At 39.9% G+C, this 23,939-nt stretch overlaps 1 protein-coding gene across 1 annotated transcript in view; it reads right to left on the bottom strand.

The window, feature by feature from the left end:
- Positions 1 to 5,535: 5,535 nt before the first annotated feature.
- trabd2b (TraB domain containing 2B) overlaps positions 5,536 to 23,939 on the bottom strand; it is an 85,602-nt gene continuing 67,198 nt past the window's right edge. Inside the window, exons 5-7 of the mRNA XM_074668566.1 lie at positions 11,122 to 11,218; positions 8,040 to 8,327; positions 5,536 to 6,273 (exon numbers count right to left, since the gene is read on the bottom strand). Of these exons, the coding sequence (XP_074524667.1) occupies positions 6,039 to 6,273; positions 8,040 to 8,327; positions 11,122 to 11,218 (620 nt within the window). The 3' untranslated portion in view covers positions 5,536 to 6,038. The remainder of the gene's footprint in view (positions 6,274 to 8,039; positions 8,328 to 11,121; positions 11,219 to 23,939) is intronic.

Raw genomic sequence — 23,939 nt, 5'->3', positions numbered from 1 at the left:
AAATATATATATATATAAAAAAAAAAAAGATTTTATTATTAAACAAATTCATACTTTTTACCACATAATCACAAAAAGTTTCGAAAATTGGTACCGTTGAGTACAGATTCTGATTGCCACGTACCAGGCATCAGTATCATATCGTTTCAAATGTGAAACGTACCCATCCCTTGGATCAAGTGATTGAAAAAACAAACAAAAAACATTTACTGTTGACTTTATTACATTGCCAGCCTTAGTTACTTGATTACAATTACTTTTACTTTTTGATTACATAGGTTACTAAGCTACATTAGCATATAGCGCAGGGGTGGCCAACCTGCGGCTCGTGAGCTACATGTGGTTCTATGCCTTTCTGTGTGCGTCTCTTGTATTCACCATATAATTATGAGTAACGGTGTACCAATCAATCTAAAATATTGATATACTGATGCCAAAGTTAGGACCAGTATTGATCAATATTTTGGTAATGAGATTGATACTTAAGTTTCAGTTTCTCTTCTCTCGAGTGCTCCTCTTAATAGCTCATGTGCTCATATCTATCTATCTATCTATCTATCTATCTATCTATCTATCTATCTATCTATCTATCTATCTATCTATCTATCTATCTATCTATCTATCTAGATAGAACAATGGAACTTTGTCTCTTTTGCAGTTAAACAGACATTTGTATTTGATACGGCTTCAAATACGAATTTAAACACACATAAACACAATAAATCTCGCTTTGAAAATTAAAAACGTATTGATTTTCATTTTATGTAATTTCGTATATGTGTGAGAAGAAGTGCGTTTCTAAGACTACGTGTGATGCGGCTCTTTGTAGTACCACAGTGATTTTTGTGGCTCTCGGTCTCTGACTGGTTGGCCACCCCTGTTATAGAGCTATAGGCAAACTAACTGGACCAATAAATAGATAAACAAACTATATATAATAGGAATGCACCTTACAGATAATTTTGGAGTTAAATGTCATGGCTGTTTAATTATTATTATTTTTTTAAGTCTAAAGAAAGTTACAAAGTTTGAATTATTTTCCCCATATTTCTTAAGATCCCATAAATCACTATCTTTGAATTTATTTTTACCAGTCCAGTAATACAAGAGAAGATGGGAGAAGGTAGTTTTTGGTGAATTATAAACAATGTTTGATGGGTTATAGAATATTTACTCATTTTACTGAGCTCTATTCTTTTGCTACCGTTAAAATGGGTATTTTAAGAAGAATAAAGAAAAGTAAGATAAGACGGGTAGGTGCAAATTTAGTCATACAAAATCAAAGCTTATCTCCCAGAAATGATCCCTATTGTGAACAGAGCTTTGATTTACCTCAACCAGGCGCTGCCTTGCCTCGGATTCTTGCACCTGACCTGTGTTAAAGCACCACAAGGCCACACAGCTCAATCCAAAGACTCAAAGCCACACATCTTCAAGGGGACTGGGACAATGAGAGACAATAATGTCTCAACCAGCACAAACAGAGATGAGCTGCAAGTTAGCAGAGCTCACCACACAGCACTGCTCTGCCTCTTGCTATCAGCTGCATTATCTGCAGGGAGAGGAGCTATCTCCCGGAGCCAAACACACTTTTGTTTTCCTAAAGCTTTATGACTTCCCTCAGCCAGACAGAATCAAAGCTTTCAGTGAAACGTGTGGTAACATTTAAGACATGGCTGAGGCTGAACAGGGGTTCCTGGTAACTCGCAATTACAGATCCAGCGTTAAATATGAAGTATTGTAAACATCCTCGAGCAGCAACCGCACAAAACTGTTGTCTCCGGTGGCTTTCAGTGCATTCATGTGTTTCTACAATAGATTTAATAAACAAAGAAACAATACTTTGCTCGAATACCATAGTCCTCTGTTGTACTGTGGCTGTGTGAGAACAAACTCCTTGGGTGTGTTATTGCTGTGATTGGTGTGTGAGCTGCAGCTCAAGAATCAAAGCAACACACACTTGAAATGCTCTTAACGGCTCCAGCTGCCTGAGATCGATGTTCACCTTGGCTGCTGTGACTTTCACTCTCTGGGAGATATTGATCAAAGATGAGGCTGCGGCGCTTAAATGTGAAAACACTACAGCTCTTGTGTTTCTTTACCTATTGTGCACTTTTGCCTCTTTCATCACTTTTCCACATGTGTTGTGTACATTGTAAAGGAGAATATAAAAAGTATATGTCAATATATAAGGCTTCTGGGTCCAAGACCTTGGAGCAAAGTTAACAAATGATCTCTTATCTCACTCCCATTTCTTCCCTCTAACTGTTTCAGTGACTTTCTGAGAGCACCATAACATCCTCTCAGAGCAAACACAGCAGTTAGATTCTTAATCCTTTTACCAGAGGTGATTTTTAACTACTTCCTGGTCCTCTTTAGTCAGGTCAGTGGGTCTAAATCCTGATCCACTGCAGGCCTCCTCAGGTCCAGTAAGCCTTAACCTTGGAGTCTTACCCCTCTCCTCTCCCCAAGAGGTTCAGACCAGCAGTAAAGGAAGCAGGGGTGGGGTGGAGGGGTGCCGGAGGTGTGCGGAGAAACCAAGGACCTGCCACATTATATGCTTTAACATGACTGGCAAATCCAGCACGGTTAAACAAACTTAACCTTCATTTGTGAAACGGTGCAAATCAAAGGGCAAAAAACGACTTGTGCAAGTAATTACCACCGGGGGAGAGCAACAGGGCAGGGAGAGGATGGAGGGGAGGGATGGGTGTGAGGGGAGTGGGGAGGGGGTCAGTCTCAGGGACAGCTATAGGCTTTAACAGGTTGAATGGAAGGAAATGGGAATCATTTAAGGTGAGGGGCATTTTTAATGAGTTTGCTCAGAAATTGATTTTCCACTGTAATCTTTTATTTATATGCGGCAGGCAGCGTGTCCCCGGCAGAGTGAGGGTCAGCTCTCAGAGTGCCCTGTCAAGGCCCCCGCTCCTTCAAACAACCCCCCAAAGTCCAGGGAAAATGGTATTCTAGCTAAGGCAAATATTGTCCTGTCTTGGCTTAAGGGGCGAAAAAGCTGTTTGTTCTGAAAAACTCAGCCTTCACTTTTTTTTTCTGCCTGTCTTAAAGAAAGAAATCCTAAACAGCAGAAGGCCTCTATGAAAGATAATTTTAAAAGTAAAACTCATTCATTTTTTTTCTTTACTTAATCTAATTACACACTCCTAATTCTGTCATTAAAATATATCTCATGGTTTGATTCCCATATTAAGTACACTGACTGAATTTTACAGAAAGCCAGTCTGGATTTGCGATCTATTTATTTATTATTTACCTTTATTTCACCGTATCCAGAGGTGTCTAGTAAATGGACCACTTTACATTAAATGCAGGTTATTTAAGTGGTAACCCTTTATTTATTAGCCTTTCTCTTTTTACAAAATACACGTATCTTATTGTATTGTGTCGTGTGTGTTAAACCTTTTGTTAGTTTTTATGTAAGCTAAGCATCACTAAATTTAACCAAAGGCCTAACTTACAGTTTTTACAAATACATTTTAAAAGAAACGTCAAAGATATTTATTTACTTATATCATATAAGTATTTTTATTAAGATAAAATTGTCTTGTTCATTGTTTTATATTGGTAAACCCTATAGAATCCAAATGAAATAAAATTGGCTGTTCCTCAAACACTCGTAGATGTGAGCTGAATTGGCACAAAACCTTTATTTTATTAAAAAAGTTCAACTTGAGTCAGAATTATTTTGAAAGACAGTCATTGGAGTTTTTTTTTAAAATCAGTTTCATGCTGAAGTACAGAATTAATTTTAAATTGACAAAGGTATACATATATTTTTTAAGAAAGCTAATCCACATTTTAAACATAATGAAGAAGTTTCAAACTATTTTGTCCAGTTTCCCTTTGCTTATGCAGATACAATTTACCAATGGATTATTGCTGCTGGACATTTTGCTGTGTATTTTTTGTTTAAATAGTTTTGTTCAAATATTCTCAGTGGACACTCTGTATCAAAAAGCAAAGCCTACCTCTGTGTCTGCATGTCTCCAGTGTCAGGCTCTGGCTCTGAGGCCTTTAAACACAATTTTACAGGCAGCACTCTGTGCAATCTGAGCGTCTGCTGGAGTTATACAAGGCTCTTGTGCCACCTAGTGGTAAAAGTGTAACTACTACACTGCAACAAACTTAGTCGTTTAAAAAAAAAACAAAAAAAACTTCACTTTCAGTACATGGATTCATTCAGTTCAGCTACTGTGTTCTTCTTTTTTAACTCCATCTCTTTAACATGAGTATCTTTGGGTCAAGTTTTTAGCTTAAGAGCCACTGCGTCATACTTCTGTTTGATGAGTATTTATCGTATATCCATTTTCTACATTTTTAACTGTAACAATTAACAGCAACAATTTCACATTGTTTTTTTAAATTATCAGGCAGATGTTCACAGTTATTTAAAATGTTTGATGTGGAATTCAAACAGCTGATGAGCAATTCAGGATTAGTTTATGACTGTACCTGTAAACTACACTGAAATCAAAGGAGTAAATAAAAGTTGTTGCTGATGCACTTTATTGCCCTTGTAGGATTTTATGAATGCTTATTCTAATATAGAGTGACCCAGACTGGCTGATAAATTGTCACAAATTCACAAGATTTTAATCCAATTTGTTGATAATGGTTGATCACTAACTTAGGAGAACTTGATGTTTGTGTGGTGGGTTGGGAGTTCATGCAACAAATACATTTTCTGCAGATACATGACTACCTTACTTTAAAGATAACTGAATTTAGGTGCATCAGATGACTTAAAACAGGGTAGAGATTGATCTGCACTTTTCTTTGCATTTATGTTCACTTCCTTAATTACTGCGTCATATCATCATACAGTCATATTGTCTCAAAGAAAGCCTGCTGTCCTCATCTGACCTTCTCCAACATGTTTTCCTTTGCCTACTCCCTGGTGTTTTTGATTTAATGCCACATTTTCCTGAGTCAAGCTCTGACTTATCTTGTAAATGCCAGATGAAACTCCAAAACTGTTGTGAAGAGGAGGAACAATGCATGTGGTGTTTTATCAGTTTGTCCAGTAGGTGGCAGATTGAGATCACCTGTTGCACATTTATTTTCAATTCAAAAGAGCTTTCGGATATTTACTTGCAAATCATGCTTGTTTGATCTCATCTATGGATATTTCTTATAAACAAGAGTTTTTAATTATACATTCGAAAAATATGGGGTTATTTTTCTTGTTCTTATTTTTCTACAAAGGTAAATTTATTCCTGCTTTTGAAATGGCTTGTTTGACTGCTTTGGTCATGCTTTGTTATGTCTATTTCAAATGTGAATCACTTAAATACTGCCAGCTCATTCATCCAAGCAGAGCTTTTTATGTACCAATAAAATGTTTGTGATAACAGTTATGAATAAAACACCTAATAGACAAAAGATCTTGAGCGATGTTTTCATGTTTTATTACTTCATTTATCTTCAAAAAGCAAGAAAATATACTCTTTTCTTCCAGAAATAATAAATATACAATATTTCTTTATGAACAAAATGCACAATTTACATTAGTGGCAACTGAGTGCTCGGTGTCTTCCACAGTACTGCTGACAGATGCATTTCACTCATCCATCACAGAGTTATAATTAGTGTGTCCTATTCTCATTTTTAGTGTCAGTCTCACTTCTCTAGTTTTACAGTTTCTAGTAGGTGGACAGTTCCTCCACACAAACTCCTCAAAGCTAGTCGTCTTCATTGAGTTTGTTATTCTACTATAATACTTTATCGAGGTTTGATGAGTCTGCCCGTTTGAGTCTCACACAGTTTATCCGTTACTCGACACATTGTGAGACTGTTCACAAAGACTTTCTGCTGATTGGAGCTGATCCCTTCCTGTAGGTGAAGGCCAGACGTTGCAGGGTTGTCCTGCATCCAGACGTTTCTCGGCTGCTGTTGTTCCTCCGTCTCTGTTCTGTGTGTGCTGGTGGTCGTTCCTTGTTCATCAGGTACATTCCACTGATCTGGTGCAGAGGCTGAAGTGCCTTGAGTGTTTGTTTCAGTGAGGTAACGCTGTCCTCTGGTCAGGAGGTGAACAGTATGTGTGAAAGCAGCCAGACTACGATACAGGATAGTATGAGTGTGCTGTGGGCTGAAGAGTGCCGAGCTGAGCTGGGGTTAGGCGGCGTGAAGGACGCTTGACTGGGATGACGCTCTGTGGCATAGATCTCCATCTGTCTGCGCTGCTCCTGATGTGTCAGCGGAGGCTCCACCGTCACATAACCGTTGATTATCCTCACATTAGGTTGTGGAGTAGTGCTGGAGGAGATGGAGACAACACCAGAAATCAGAGTTTATTTTGAAATGTGTTCTCAGATTTGTGCATTTTCTTTGTCTTTTGTTCTTGATAGGTTTGGTTTATTGTGTTGACTGGTGAAAAGGTGCACCCTGGTGACATTATTTTTTAAGTATTAGTTTCTAAAGAGGCTGCCTCACAGCAAGAAAATCCCCAATTTGAATACCAGTTTTCCTGGTGGGCCTTTCTGTGTGGAGTTTGCATGTTTTGTTGCATGTTCCCCATGCATGTGTAGGTTCTCTGCGGGTTCCCCGGCTTCTTCCCACAGTCCAAAAACATGCTCATCAGGTTAATTGGTCACTCTAAATTGTCCCTAGGTGTGAGTGTGTTTGTGAAAGGTTGTCTGTGTGTCAGCCCTGCGATTGACTGGTGACCAGTCCAGGGTGTACCCCCCCTCTCTTCCAATGACAGCTGGGATAGGCTCCAGCCACCCGTGACCCTCAACAGGATAAACAGTATAGAAGATGAATGAATGAATGAATGAATGAATGAATGAATGAATGAATTTCCAAAGGGTTAAAATAGCATGTGATGATCTTCTACATTATTCTTTAATGACAACTGATAACCCATTGTAAGTCCTTGAGCTGCACCCAGAAATAAAAACATTTCAGACTCACAGCTGGGGAAATAATCACTGTTGGAGCCATTTGTTGTTGTCATCTTTAAATATCTGGTTATGAAGCACCTCTTACAGGATAATTACTCAGGTGAAATCCATTCACTAGATTCACTGTCTTTTTTTTTAGTCAACTTATTTGTCTTTTCTTGAAGTCTTTAACAAGACACACTACTAGGCTTTGAAAAAAGTTGCATAATCTTGTTTTGCAGACATTGTCTGTTGAATGATCTCATATTAAGGCATGGAAAAGCTGATGTAAACAAACAGAGACTGAGTGAAACTGCAGTAAAGCTGTACGCTGACAAAAGTAAAAACCTTAAGAAGCCTGGTTAAGAGAATGGAAACCACCGCACAGTTTTTCTGTGTTCAAGAAGAACAGGATGAGAGAAAGTTTCCATGCATTTTCAAAAAAATCTGGGAAATTTACAGCAAGCATGGGGGCAAAGATGATGAAGTTAGTATCATGTGACCATTCTGGGATCAGTGTGATCTCTGTTCACATCTTATCCATTCGTCATCATCCTTACCACTCATTCATTGATACTACATTTAGCTCCTTACATGCTGACATTTTTAGGTAGGATATTTATGCACATGGAACGCCTCAACTGCAATGTTTTATGCACTGAGGTGTAGTGGTGGACCCAAGTCCTCCCTTGGATGCAATGAAAGAGGCCAATTGGGGCAAGAAGGAAGCAATGTGGATTCAGATCTTAAGTATAAAGGCAGAACTCTGTTCTAGCTCTGTTGCAGACTTGCAGTTAGGAAGAAGCTAATGAGGATGCTAATTAAAAGTAGTGTCAGTATGAAGACCAAAAAGCAGCCAGTGTAGTGTCAGAGTCTGCTTTTCCCACCATCTTGGGTATCTTCTTCTATCTTGAACAAGGCAACCATTTAAAATCATGTTTTTCACACTGAGGCTGCGCTCAACAGTGATAACCTCATGCTGCATCCTAAAATGGTCTTAAAATCTAACAACCAAAACCTTTAACCCGATTCTTTCTGATTACAGTGTGAGGCCGATCAAGAATAAATAATCCTGTTATCAGACTCCAGCCTGTGTTAGGTTAGAGAGCTGAGATGACCTGAAAATATGAGATTCCTCACCTGTCCCCAATGCGAACCCACAGGTCGCTGAAGAGGCGGGGTCTCCCATGGTTTCCACGGTGAGCCTTGTGAGGACGTTTGTGTCTGCCGAATTCCTCCAGCTGGCTCAGGCTGTCAGGCAGCAACATGTGAGGCAGCTCTTCATCTCCAAGGCCGGGCATATCATCCGGTTCCCCCAGCTCAGTTTCCATCTCTGGTGGACTGGTCAGCCAGCTGGTCGGGGATGCTGCAGTTGTGTCTGCACTTTCTTCACTCGACCTCCCTGCAGTTTCTTCAGCTGGTTTAGTCCTAAGGCAGAAAAGACAGATTCATCATCTGCTTCAATATATTTTATCACAAAGTCCCATGTTTTTACTTGAACCTTTGAGTCAAGGAAGAAAAACAAACATTTCTTGTTCTTGTGTGAGCTGAAGCTTTGAGACAGTTTCACATTCTCTAAGATTTCAAAGTGGCTGCCAGCAAATGTTCTTGTTTGTGGTTTTTTGACCACTCTGCCATCCACTTCCAACTCTTGATTTCAACCAAGGACACAAACACCACATAGGATGCCTCGCCCTGTATAAGCTATATGAGTGGCAGGAGTATCCAGCAGGCAACATTAGAGGAAGTTGTAACTCTTATAGCCGCACTTTTTTGTCTAAACTAACATCTGCCCAAAGCAGACCACCCAGGATCACTGGCCTCTCCTCAGAAACATTTGCCGTGCTCTGCTTTCTTCCATCCGTTACTCATACTTTCTCCTTTCTTGTTCTTTTCCTGTCAATATGGCTTGCATGTGACTTTATGTTTTAAGAGAGAACATTCAAACAATCTTTTGTGCTCTGTTACCCTGAAATAAGCAGAGGAAAGTAATGAAACAGTTAGACCTGTGTTCATGGTAAACTTTGAATCAGGTCGATTTTTATGATTTCCACTTCTTACACACATTTTTTTATCCCTGCCTTGGTCATCATAAACTTGATGGTCTGCACTTCCACTCTAACAGCCCTGAAAACCATCCTGGTCAGGGTGCTGATAGCTGTGGGGACTGTGGTCCAGCTACCGTGGAGCCAAACCCTGCTCCAGTCTGCTCTGTCTGTCAGTCATACAATCACTCATCAAGACCTTTTGCCAATCAGTCCTGGTCTGAGGCTAACAGCTTTCAAAAACACCTCTCATTCAGCCATCGTGTGTGTGTCTTGTGTTTTTCCTTTTCCGTCACGTCACCTTGTGTCAGTGAGCAGAGAGAAGCTGCATGCATGTACACATGTTACTGTGTGGTTATGCGGTTGTGTGAGGGTGCGGCATAAGCAAGTGTTTAGTGACCACAGTAAGTCAGTCCACTTGTCAGCTTTTAAACCAGAACCATTGGCTAAAGCCCCAAACTGTGCAAACAGGGTGTGGAGACTTGAGGTTGCTGTATTTACTGCTTTGAATTCAGTGAAAAGTTTGTAAAAGCTTCAGGGAATTGATGGATGGGGATGTTAATACTGCTCTATGAAGAGATACCCTTCACTTTGCCTCCTTTTTTTCCATTTTAACATTGATTCAAGTGGCTTTTGTTTCTGTTTGATGGGCCCATGGGTCAACCTCCTTGCTACTCTCTGCCAAGGAATGGGGTGTACACAACATTTGATATTGAGAGAGGTTTTTAGATTTCTTGTGAGGAAATGCAGCAGGATGCCAGGCCATGTTAATGAGTGTAAAGCCCCTCTCCCTGAAAGTAGTTAAATATCCACACAATGTTCAGTCTTTTTCCATCAAAAGAAACATTCTACACTCATTTTCTGTAAATAAAATAAAAGCTTCCAGATATTTGAATGTAAAATTTTACTCCACCACACTGTTCTTAAAAATCTTAATATTTCTGGCTGTGCCCATTCGTATCTGTGTTTGTAAGTGTGGACTGTGGTGCTGGTGCACTGGCCTGAAACAGGCAGAACCACTGCTGGCAGACCAACTCTGGCAGGCAGAGGAGTGGGGGAGTGAGAAAGGAATGGAGGGAGCAAGGGAGGAAGGTGAGGGAGTTGAAGGGCTATCAAAGGATTCCTGCAGTGCTGAGCTGTATTTGTTGCAGAGAACAATTTGGACTACAGCTCCGTTTTGTTTCCATAAATCTAATGAGGTTAGCCTGACTCTAGAGAGGATAAGATGAATGTTGCATGGCTGAGCTGTTTCTTTCCTTCGGTCTCCGATCGTCTTTGTTGATATATTATTGCAATTGTCTGCCAAATCCAATGCTGCAAAAATGCTCTATTTCAAAGGCCTTCATACTTAAACATTATCATGTATCTTTTGATGAGAAACATGTCTACTCGATCCTTGTTTTTGTCCTGTTACATTAAGAGGATCTCAGGGTTCTAAGTCCAACCCCAGAATAATAACCCAGGCAGGAAAAAAAACTACTAATAACTTTTTAAAGTAGCTGTCCTAGAAATATTTAGTAATCAACATAATATTTAACAGATGGGCTTTTATCATTTTCAACTGTTTCAAATTTTCTAATGTAAAACAACAAATAGGAATTTTGGTTCACAGTAGATTATTTGCATCTAAAAAACATCTTTTGTCTGTTTGTCTTCAATCTGTTTGTCTCTATTGAAGAACTTATGTTACAAAACATTTTTCAAAATAGTTGGCAGAAACAATTTCTGTAATGCTTCAAGGAAGAACTTTTATAATACAGCAAACATATGCCATACTACATTCTGCCCAAATTACAACAGCATGGCTCTGTAGTGAAAGAGTCCAGGTGCTAAAATGATCTGCTTGCAGTTTTGACTATGGGCCTCATGAACTGTTGAGCCGCTAATACTTCAGCAGGCAAGAATGGGACTGCATATTACTTTCAGAGCCACAGCAACTAGTCTCCTTGGCTCACAGATTTTTAACAAAATATAGTAAAAAGAAGAGTTGGTGAAACATAGTGGTGAATATGTACCCATCGCAACTTTTTAGAAACATGTTGCTGGCCTCAGATTTTAAATGATAATAAAATCATATCAGTTTCAGTTTCAGCATTTGACATGTTTGCCTTTTCACAATTTGGATTAAATGTAGGGTTTCAGTGATCTGTAAACTATTTCCCTATCTGCTTACTCACTCTGTGACTGACTCCTGGTGATCAGAGGGCATGTGGTTGATTTTGTAGCCCTCCTGCTTCAGGATGTCCAGCACACTGTGGTTCCCGAGAAAGTGACCTTGAAATAGAAAAATGCCAAACGTTAAAACAGACAAAAGAGAGGCAAAACAGAACCAAAAGCAACCAAAAGAGAGGCTGCAGGATATTAGTACAAAGATTCATCGTTCCCCAACAAAAGACACATTTTTCCAAATAATTTTACGACAGTTTTCAGCAGTTGTCAGTAGAGGTGTCCCAGTCCGATATTGATATCGGATATCGGTCCGATATCAGCAAAAAAACAAAAATATCGGTATCGTATTGGAATGCATCTAAAATCTCTGATATAAGCCGTCCATTCCAGACTCCGCTCCTGCTGTTTTTATTTGAGTTATTTAGGTTATTTTCTGGGTCTTCCAATTTATTCTTTATTTTATTCAGTTATTAGTATTTTTTATGTTTAATGTTAAAATTTCTGTTACCCATTGGTTAATAATAAATGGGTCAGTTTTTCCTCATACCCACTGTTGCTGACTACTGTTCTTTGTTTGAATAATATCACTTAATCAAACCTTTCCTAACATGACAGAAATACTACACAATAAGTAATAAAAATATGCATGTTTAATGCTGATATCGTATCGGATTAATATCGGTATCAGCCAATACTCAATTCTGCAGTATCGGTATCGTATTGGAAGTGAAAATTTAATATCGGGACATCCCGAGTTGTCAGCGCCGTACGGCACCATCACAGCGTCGTACTGGGACGTGCTTGTTTACTGCATTGACTGTCTGTGCACTGTGCTGCAATGAAAACGTAGTGGAGCAATGAATCAGAGCATCTGTAATAGTTTAATTTTATGTGAGTCTAACTTTAATTGTATTTGAGTCTGCTCTAATTGTTAGAGTCCAAGTTGCTAATTATTAAAGCTCATATTATATTGTTGTATATAATTTATGTTTAAATTATTTTTATTGAATTTATGGCAGCATTATTTTTACACAATTTATGTTTATATTTTTTATATTAAGTTTATATTATTTTCTTGTGTTTAAGGCAGCAGCCAACAGTTCAGTATCATCATTGACTGAGCAGTGAGCACTATGTTGGACTTGAAAAAAACAGTATTACAAAATATTTACTCTGACATTTTTGAATCCTGCACCTGGTTAATAAGGTATAAAAAACTAAAACTAAACTAAAACTAAACTAAAACTAAACTAAAACTAAACTAAAACTAAGCCTTGTTGCAAAAATCAAAACAAAATAAAAACTAGAATGCCTGCTCTAAAACTAATTAAAACTAAACTGTAATGGAAAAAAATGTCAAAACTTAATAATACTAAATGACAAATCCAAAACTATTATAACCTTGGACTGAACTACCACGGGTACCGCGGGTTGTATGCAGCCATCCAATGAGACATGTTGGCAAGACAGGTGCTGACAACAAATGCCGCTTCATGTGTTTCAAACCATGAAAACACTGAAATATTTGAGCATCATTTGTAAATCTGTAATCTAAGAAATGTGGGACGTTACAACAGCAAACTTTTTATGTGTGAAAAAAAAAGGTGGGACCCAGAGCAGAGCCCTGGGGTACTTTAGTTTGGTTTATATTTGTTTGTTAAACAAACTTCCAATAAATATGGTACAAAAATTCCCCAGAGGATGAACTGTAATAACTTGTAGCTTAACATGTTGACCTCTCTGTTAGTATAATCCTTGCACAATAAACTTGGGTTCCAAAACCAACACTGGATACGCCAGAAATGAAGTGTGTAGGGATACAATGTATTGTTGGACTGCTGAAAATGGATTATGGAGGATTTGTGAGATTGTAAGAGTTGTTCAGAAGCATGTTGTTCTTTATCTGCTGGACCCCCTTGTTGCTCCGTAATAACACCATAAAGCCAGCACTCATCCTTGTGTCTCCTCTCCTCTCCCACTTTCCTTTGCCATGTGTATGATTTCTTGACACGAGCATCAAACATGTGGGTCCAAGCCCCACGATGATGGAAGCTTTTCTTTATTTCTACCATCAGCCTGATAACCCTGCATGCCCAGCAATAACTTACAATGTAGCCTGACATCAGCCTTACTACACACTAAGACAAAAACCCTGACATAAGAGCACAAATTGTTGCGCTCACTTATTCTCAACCCTACACATGCAAACACATGCACATAGGCTGGAATTCACACAATTCACCTCTCGTCTGAAGATCATTAACAACACGCTGACAATGTTCACTCTTGCTTGCTTTTTGTCAGGGCCCTCTGCACCCACTCAGGTTCTCACCCCCTGCCAATTTTATCAACATAATGTTCCTGATCATTCCTGAAAGTCAAAGAAAGAGGCACGCGGTTTTACACTTTCTTGGCAGTAGAGTTCAAAGGCAGCACAGGGATAGGCTGCAGAGTGAAAGGAGGCTTCTAACAACAAAGTGTTGTCGGGCAAGATCAGATGGGATTACACTGAGGGGAGGGTGTGAGGTTTTTGTCTGTGAAGGGAGGGTGTAAGGATTTGTGTGTGTGTGTGTGTGTGTTCTTAATTCTCTATCATCATAATAGCAGGTGTCCTTGTTTCTATAGAAACTTTTTAAGTGTAAGGCACTTAAGCTCATTGTGATGATTAAAAAATACAACTAGAGTGGCATATTTTAAAATATGTATTCACAGTTCGCAGACAGATCATCAATCCATCCATTCCCTTCTACTTATGTAGGGCTGGGTCCAGCGGCAGCAAACTGGGCAATCAATCTTTGGCCTTGTTTACACAAGATCTGCCCCATTGAAAACTAGAATGTCTATCTTTTTTGTGTAAAAGAAACAACAGTGCAACATTAAAAAAAACATCCCTGAAGATGAATGGGTGAAATGTTCCAGTATAAACCATCTTCTTCTTCATCCCCATATTGTTTTCCAGCTCCTTCATTCCCAAAATATTCTACAGTCAGATAGGGCTGGGCGATTATGGAAAAATAAGAATCCCGATTATTTTAAGTGATATTGAAATCACAATTAATATGCACAATCATTCATTTATTCAAAAACTTCAGAACTGATTTAAACACAACTTTAAAGAGCCAACAAGTGGCACATACAGTATTATTGATACACATAAGTCACACACACTCGCTGTGGCTGCACATGGAACACAGAAGAGCTATGAAGCACAGGAACTTGCATTCATCTACACTGTGTGGCATATTAATTGTTTTTCTTCGATTATATTGTTTTTATGATTGTCGGATGGCAAAATTGAAATCACGATTAAAATCCAATTAATCGTCCAGCCCTACATTCAGATGGGATCCCCTCAACAGCTTAAGCATCAAACTTTTGCACCCTGGAAAACTTCTTAAAGGAAGACCCTCAGAGGCTTTCTGATCAGAGGCCCAATCCACCTGAGCTGGCTACTTTTGGGGTTAAGGAGAAGCTGCTCCCTGCTCTGGATGTTTAACCTCTTAATGCCAGTTTGCAAATTTAAGACATTTGCTAGGCGCCGCCCTGTTGGTTATGGCTGTTTTTTGCAGCAGCTCTCTCTTCTTTGTCCGTTCCTTGTAATTTTTTCGTCTCTTTTTCGTAATCTTTGTATTTGGAGTGGATCATTACTTTGTATGGCTCATTTGTTGGTCATGGACACCAAACTTTTTGTTTGTCTGGAGATCCTACATGTAACCATGGCTGCATTGTTTACATATGAACTCAGCTGTTAGCAGCCTGTAGCATGTCAATGCTGACTGGTGTAAGGCCTGATGTCTTCCCACAAGGTGAGGAGAAGGAGGTGAGGATGACGTGCTGGTTCTCAGGTGTGAGCTAAGAAGTGACGACATGGACCTGTCCTTCCATCCATCGTTATTGGGAACATAAGATCTATCTCCAATAAGATGGACGAGCTAGCCATGCTAACCCAGCAACAGAGGGAACACCAGAGGGCAGAGTAGCATCATGCTATTCACAGACATGGCTAACGAAGCTAACATTAGACACCAACGCCATGTTGGAAGAGCTTCACCTGCTGTGAGCAGACAGGATCCAGGAGACAGAGATGGAGCATGACTGAAGAAGCTCAGTCCTGGACCCTGTGGAGGTGGAGGCTGGCTGAACTGGAGAATGATGGACAAGCTGTCATCATCTAATTTCTTATGGACCTTTTTGCACTTTCTGTACACTTTCTTACTTTTGTTTTCTTGATTGCTGCTGTGTCTTCAATTTTGTTGTACTTGTTACAATGACAATAAAGTTCTATTCTATTCTATTCTATTCTATTCTATTCTATTCTATTCTATTCTATTCTATTCTATTCTATAACCTGTCAGGTCTTGATGCAGCTAAAATTACCTTTGTATCTCATTATTACCTACTGATTAATATTCTATGCACACCAAAGATCGTATGAGATCCACTCTGTCACAATAGTTGGTCAGGGGATGAACTTCTCATGTCTATATAAATAATATTACTTAGTTATAACTATTGTGTGTACTATATTCAAATTTACAGTCTCCACTTAATTTATCATCTGTAAGAATGCAAAAACACATAAAAACAATCTATTTCAATAAGTATTAATGAATTAAGGCAGTAAGGGGTTAAGATGTTTACGCTTCACAGTTGAAGTAAAGGAGGAGACAAAGCCTTGTTAAGGACGCTGCTGATTGTCTGATTTATCAGCCATTCTCTACAACCTCATGAACCATGGACATAATGATGAAAGTAATACGATCATGTTCACAAGTGGAGAAATGAGCACAAGTGAGATGTCCTCAGTCAAAAGAGTGCCACTAAAACAAATACCTGCCGAATGACCAAGAGCAAATTCCTTGCCCTGCGTTCTTTCTTTTCTTTCATTTCTTTCATCCCTTTCTCCTAATGAGACACGGAGGCCAAAGTCGGCTCATTCAGTGACTGCATGCTGACAGATCCAACCACCCTCATATCTGTGTCAAGCAACTATTTCATTAATTTCTGCAGGCGGTGAGCAGAGAAGAACACCTCCAGTGTGTTCTGCAGGGTGTGAGGTCAAGCTGACTGCTTAATGTGCTGACTTGATTTCCTCTCCGATGCTGTCATGCCACACACACACACACACACACACACACACACACACACACACACACACACACACACACACACACACACACACACACACACACACACACACACACACACAGAGAAGTGTGTATATGCATGTTTGTTTGAACCATGAAATTGTAGTTTTGCTTTGCAGCCAGCAGACGACCACATGTTGGACACACCTGCTATAAATCTGATGTTCTGTAAACAGTCAATCTGCTGAGTGTTCCTGTCAGTATACCCATTTTTTTGTTTGCAGGATGCTGTAAACATGCACCCACTTCTTAAACAACCTACTGTTTACTCAAACAAACAATCCCACAGTGCAAACACTTGTGTCTACAATGCGCTGCTTAAAGAGGACATGAATAAACTGTCAAGAGCTACAAACACATGAAAAGACAAGTGCTCCCTCAAACATACACAATCAAACTGTCCATCTTTGAATTAGAACCACCGTTTCTCTAAATTTGGTAACTTGGATTGAGTGATCACACAGGTCCTCAAGAGTTTGCAGCGTATGTCAAACAAACCAAAAGTTTTCTGATCTTGCTGTCTGACGACCTGATTTGTAGGTTTAGAGGTATGTTTTTGTGGTAATCCCTGTGTCTGGATAAGTGAGACAAAAAGATGCTGGCTTTTCTCATACAGCTGATGGTGTTGATGTGTGTTTGTGTGAGTGTGGTAGGCAGAGCTAGTGTATTTGTATGTTAGTATCAAAACTGTAAATGTTGGTTCCCCTGAATCACAAACATTCCCATTAGTCAAGACGTAATCAGAGATCTGCTAACTGTTGCTACGTTTTGCACCCACAGGCTGAATGGACTAACAGTGCACTGTGAAACATGCTGCTCCTGTGGTGTGAGAAACTCTTAAAAGTAACCATTTTTTCTTTCCTTAACAAATACATATCTCCTGAGAGTTGTTGCAGGTTTTGTGTCAACATCAGGTGTCAGAGAAGCCTTTTGTAAGTGATAAGGCTTTGTGCTGTAGACTGTTTTTTTCTGCTCTGCAAATAGACTGGAATAGTTCATAAATCCTGTGACTCTTGAAGGCCACACTCAATTAAACATTACAATGAGAAAGAAAAATGTTATTCCAAAGTTTTAATTCACTATCCACACATTGTTTTGATATTCTGCAGCTGCGAGTGGCTTCCTCTTTTCTCCTATAATGAATGTTTTTATGGTTATGTTCAGGCTCGTACTCGTTGCACTTAGTTAATGTTGGGCAAAGAATGAGGCCTTGGTTGAGTATTGAATAAGTCATGAGTGATTTGAAGCATGATGCAGGGTGTGATTATTTGTTTACTTGCTTTTAATTGAAACCATAATCCTCCTCTAATCAAAGAAAGTTTATTGCCTAAACTCAACCATATGTGAAGCTGTACTGCATTGGCCCAACATTCACCCCAAACGACCCTTTTATGTTGTCATGTTTTCCTAAAAAACATGGCAGGTTGTTATGTTTTCCTAAAACAAGTTCCAAGTAGATGCAACTGCCTGGAAACTAAGCTTTAGATTTTTACTTTGTTTATTTGTCCATTATAAACTCTTGTATGCTCGAAACATGTTTTCTAGTTAGCGTTATTTAAACACTAAATTCAACCTGTTAGAAGCATCAAAATGTACGTTTTTTCTTTGGACAGCTGTCAAAAACATTACTACACAATAGAGGCAACTTCTGTCAAGTTTCGATCGTTACCGCGCAACTGGTGTTTCGACATTAATAGTGACCAAGCTAACTGGTGACTTTCAGTCGATGGTAGCCATGATTAAGGGCCAAGAGTCACCAGTTAACAGGGTCACACTTTACACTGATACACCAGCGACGTCTGCGTGTGTGTAATGAAATGTGTATTCTTTATACAACCTCAGTTAACCAGGTTTGACTGCAAACAAGCAATAATAACAGCTGATACTCAAAATACAGATTTGACTTTGTTTATTTAATGAAAAAGTTGGTTTGGGGCTGGGGTTCTGACCAAACATGGACTCAATATGGACAGTAAATACTGAGTGAACCTATAAAATTATGATTAACAGAAATGGATTTTATGACCAAAGTAAGACTGGTCTGTCACAGTCTGATGTGTCCACAGATAATGCAGTCATGAGCATCAAGTGAGAGTTGTGTTTCCTCTCTGGTTACACGCTAGGTTTCTCTGCTAAAAACGTCCGTCCACCTAATATCTGTCCACTTGCTGATCTATTCTGTCCACTCACTGCTATTTCACAAAACTAGGAGCATTTTACCACCCGTCAATGTGATGACATTAAAGGGCAACTCTGGTGTTTTGACACCTGGACCTTATTTATAGGTGTGTGCATGCTCATATACTCACTCAGACAATCATTGTGCAGCTCGGAGTCCTTCAGAAGCTATTTAGATCCAACCGATTTTAGCCGTACTTAGCTGGGGCCACGGCAAGGGAGCTTCAGCGCGGGACATAATCTCTGCAAAATCGCTCATTTCAGCTATATTTTTTCTAGGGATGCACAATATTATCGGCACAATATCGGTATCGGCCGATAAAAGCTTAAAAACACGTTTATCGGTATTGCCAGATATGAAAACTTCTGCCGATAAGGTGCTATTCAGTTAGGATTATTGTTATTTTCCATCTGAAAAATAAGCTCCTTAAATAAAATGTAGCACTTCATTTATTTGCACTGCAGAGCTCTGTGTCTGTCACCAGGTTGTTACAGTAGCTCTAAAATAATCAAATGCAACTTGGTTATGTTAAAAAAAGCATTGTACATTTAAAGTTCATGTGATCTAAAGAAATAATTTTTCTGTATTTCAATACTGAATGTCTTGAGTTTGAAAAAATAATACATTTCTTATTTATTTTAAAATAAAATGTTTTTTGTCTTGTTTTATGTGTGTTTCTTAAACAAATAAGACTGTCACAATTAGAGTAACATATAAATGCCAGTACAGGATAGACTGAGCTTTCTTTACAGTGAAAAAAACAAACAAACTTGTGATTATCGGTATCGGTATCAGCCAAAAGGGGTTTTGATAAATTGGCATATCGGATATCGGCAAAAATCCAATATCATGCATCCCTAATTTTTTCATCCATGGCCAGTGTTATCACAAACACACTCCTCTTCTGTTGACATAGGCGAACACTGTCCACAAGCGCACCACCAGTTTGCATCGAGTCGTGGACGTGCTCCTGTTTGTTGTTCTCGAGCCGGCTCTTCGTCTCTCTCCCTCTGCATCCTTCTTTCATTGAGCTCCTCGTCCGTGTACTCAGGCTCAAATCGGTAGGGACAACTGTCAAACTCGAAGTCGTAGTCTGACTCCTAGACATCAGAAGAATATTCTGCCATGCTGCTCAGCAATGTCGGCAAAAAGTAAATCAGCTGTACCTCTGTGTAGCACGGCTATGACATCATCCAAAGTTTGTTTACCAGGTCAGCTCTGGGTCAGCTGACCCACCTGAAGACGGTAGACGAGCTGACTTTATGATAACACTGGTGATGGATGAAAAAATATAGCCGAAATGAGCGATTTTGCAGAGATTATGTCCCGCGCTGAAGCTCCCTTGCCGTGGCCCCCTCTAAGTACGGCTAAAATCGGTTGGATCTAAATAACTTCTGAAGGACTCCGAGCTGCACGATGTTTGTCTGAGTGAGTATATGAGCATGCACACACCTATAAATAAGGTCCAGGTGTCAAAAAACCGGGGTTGCCCTTTAAGTTAAAAAATGTGGGTTTTTTGGTGGTTAACTCCTCCACATTGGTTGACAAACCATTATACTCCAGAGTGCTTCTGCACCCAGGTTGCGCACTGTAAAATGAATAATAAAATAATAAATAAATGTATAAATAATCCCTCTATACCATCATGCACATCACTCTGTTTAAACTAAAAAGTGATCAGTGGCCAGGGCTAAATTGCAGCAACATGACATGTGGTAATGTGGCTCCAAACCACTCAACCACCTTCACGTGTCATAACCCCTCGCCTTTTGCAACTCCAATGTCATCATACATCCTATAGTTCCTGTAAGGGTCTTTCATGTTTTGTTATTACTGTGGACAAAGCGGTTCTTTCTATTTCTTGATTGACTGATGTTTGTATTTTACATGTGTAAGTGTTTTGTGACATTTATCACATCATCTGACACCAAAAAACAGTCTTGTTGCTAAAGGTTTTGCAGGACAAATATACATCTGCAATAGTTTAGGGCTGTTACATTACGAGTAAAAACTCTTCATGGTAAGGTTTGTCAGTTTTAAGCACAGGGACCAAGACTTTCTGCAGTTTGCACCCTACCTTACAGGGTGTTTCCCCTCCTATGGCTCTTGAGAGCAGAGTTAATGACCCAGTTACTCCTCTATTTAATAACCTCTCCATCCTTATTTCCACTTGCAGTAGCACCTTAATGTTCTCCCGTCTCCCTCTGTCTGTCTGTGTTTACTGTAGCCACCTCTTGTCTCGGGCCTATCTCTTTATCTGTCTGGCTTTGCAGACTTAATCATGACATTTTAAAACATGTGCTTTTCTGGTCAAGGCTCTGTCTTCTCTCTCCATGCAACAGTGTGTGTTGTAAAAGGGGGAGTTGCTGCGTGTCTCTGTGGTCGCCACCCAGGCTTAACTCTAGCCATGACAGGACCTCTTTAGTCCCACCTTTCTTCAGCCCGTATTTTCCTCCTACTATCTCTCCAGACCATTTACCTCACACTGTCACAAGCTCTATTTACCATGCATCTTTTTCCACATCCCCCTGGACATCTGCCAAAGTGCAAAACTGGTAGTTGTGCAGGAGGAGAGTGGCCGCACAGAGCCACTCAAGCACAGAAGATTGACTCGAATTGAGAAAAACAGGAAGAGAAGTGTGTTTTTCTTCAGCTTTGCACAAACAAATGTGTTTTAAATTGTTCTGTGTAAACTACGGATAAACAGATGCACATTTATGTTTGAAGGAAATCTCCAATGGCTGTAAAGCAGACCACCTCATGTAAAAACGACAGCAGACGGGGAGGTAAGGAAATGAGAAAAGAACACAAGGGGAAGGAGATTAAAGGCAATTTAGTGGAGGACTGAGTAAAGCAAAGAGGGAAGGGGCAGAAAAAGGACAGACGGATGAGAAACTGCATTTAAATTGTGAAGAAGTTAAAGAACAGGATAGATGAAGTGTGCGATCAGAGTTAGAGATGCATCCCATTGACGTGCATCCTCCACTTGACCAGAATGCATGCTGGGTACTGTTGCTACATCATGGTCTAAACAAACACAAGCTGTTGCCTCCAGTCGTTGGAACAAAAGATGAAAGAGGGATGACACGATGAGGGGAAACGGGGAGAAAGCACCGTGAGGAAGGAGGGCAGGAGGAAAAAGAAAATCACCCTCACCACTTTAAAGCTGATGAGGGTGTGCCCCTTTAAAAGTGCTTAGAAATCTGTGCCAGCGTGCATAAGCAGGCTGTGATGGTGGGGAAAATTTCTCTCATCTGTGTGTGTTTGTGAATGTGTGTCTAGGTGTCAAGTGGGTGACAGATTGTAGGAAAACCTAACATATAAGGTGTTGGACCACTGCGGGCCACCAGAAAAGCTTTTTTCTAGTAGACTGCACCAAGTCCCTGAACTCTACAGGAGAATCAATTCAATCCTGTCATTCATTTAGTGTTTTGTTGGTCATAATGAGGAAACTGATGAGCACTCTGGTGGGTAATCTTCTTCTTCCTTTCTTTATTATTATTATTTTTGTTATTATTATTATTGTTATTATTATTATTATTATTATTATTATTATTATTACAGTTTTTAGCGTTAGTATTTGTTTTATTAGTGTTATTAGTAGTATTATTTTTATTATTACATACATTGGACTTTGCTGTAAGGGAAAATCTGAACAAACTTCACAGTTATTGTGTCCTTGAAAGAGCTGCTGGCCGAGCGCGTTAGGTTATGTTGTAGGACTGGGTGGAATAATCCCTCGCGTAATCGCAAGTACCTTATACATGGTGGGTAGCAAAGTTGGTGCAAGCATAGTTCCATATCTGTGGTGCTTGAAAGTGGGTAGGGTGGAAGTGGAAGTGGGGTTAAAAGCTTCATTGGGGTCATCAGGTGGACACCCACCTTCGTCTGTGTTTCGATGATACAGTCCATGACACCTCCAGTGGTTTTATCTGCGACACCTGGCGTCCCAGGTGTGCCCCCCTCTGCTTTCAGCTCTGCACTGATGTCTATCAGCATAGAACTATGATGGCCTCTGGTGTTATTCTGGAGCCCAGGATGTGTCTTGCCTCTTCACCAAAAGCCACCTACTTGCTTCTTCTGCAGCACCTGAGAGGTATTTGATGGTTTGACGTTGGGCTTGGCCTTGAATTCCCAGTTCCTTAAGCAGTCTGGTGGTTGACTTGCCCAAAAAGCCTCTGCAGCCGACCTCTAGTGGACGCACCTTGGCTTTCCAACCACGTTGCTCACTGTCAGCTGCCAGCTCTGTGTACTTAAGGTTCTTGCATTCAAAGGCCTCGTCAACAGCATCCTCCCAGGGAACAGTAAGTGCCACGATGTACACAGTGAAGAGCGAGGAGGACCAGAGCACAAGGTCAGGTCACAGATTTGTTTTGGCGATCTCAGATGGGTAGGAGAGCCTTCAGTCCAGATCCGCCACCATCTTCCAATCCCGTGCCCTTCCAAGCTGGCTGGTGTCTGATGGTGCCTGGAGTTTGGTTTGCTCTGCACCTTGTCGGATAAATGCTCTTGCCGATGCAGGAAGAGATGCAGGAAGAGATGCAGGGGCAGGCAAGGCATTTATCTTTCTCCGCCTGTCCTCCAGCGTAGCAGCTTGGCACCTCAAGACATGATTGTGTCTCTGGGTGTAACGGCCTTGTGACATTAAACATTGTCTTGATGGACAGAGTGTGACGTGAAGAAAACACACCTGAGCATTATATCAACATCTGTGTATCTTATTGTTATGAACCTTTGCTGCCCACATCCAACTTTGTAACATTATATGTGTGTATTACAAAACAAATCAGGATAACTGGTCTCAATTATGTGAAGCTCAGCCAGAACATTGAGCGGCTCATTTCAGTGAATAAATATGCCCTGTGCTCGAAAATGCAATATGGTCAATATGTTGTTATGATCTCCCTTCAAATACATGTTTCACAGCATGCTTTAAAATTGCCACAAAGATGCTTTGACTCATCATCTATGGCACAGTGCAAAATAAAGCCAGTAGGTGGTACTAGAAGTCAAATCACATGATGCAGTTGTGATTTTTGGGGGATTTTCCTGAAATTTTATTACAATCGAAAAGTCAGAGAGACATCTTCAATAAATTCAATAAAAGTGTAGTTTTAGGATGGGGCCAACTTCTACAGTAAATCTCTTACTCAGTGACCCCTCCTGGCTTTTGTGGATGTGGAACTGTGGTTCCATTCATTTAAACAGGTTTTTCCTTTACTTAGGGATCTGTTATTAAGCTAATGGTGTGCTGTCTACTCATAGCTTAGCTGCACAAATTTATTTGTGTCCCTGTATGTCTTTCCTAGTTTGTCCCACATATCCTGCTTACCACCACTCCTCTTGAACATATGAGTAATGCAACAAAGATTTTAATAAGCTCAGCATCCCCAGCACCATGCTGTGCAATTCCATTTAAAGTTTCACAGCCACGGGATCCCTCTATAAATCTCACAGCAGCATGAGAATGAGCAGAGCAGAACCAAAGAAACAACTACCC

This window comes from Halichoeres trimaculatus, unplaced genomic scaffold (assembly GCF_033239565.1).
Source record: "Halichoeres trimaculatus isolate MK-OKI-2021-1 unplaced genomic scaffold, fHalTri1.1 fHalTri1_scaffold_4, whole genome shotgun sequence".
Taxonomy (NCBI): domain Eukaryota; kingdom Metazoa; phylum Chordata; class Actinopteri; order Labriformes; family Labridae; genus Halichoeres; species Halichoeres trimaculatus.
Note: the sequence above shows the minus strand (reverse complement) of the source record. Positions and strands in the feature narration are given on the sequence as shown.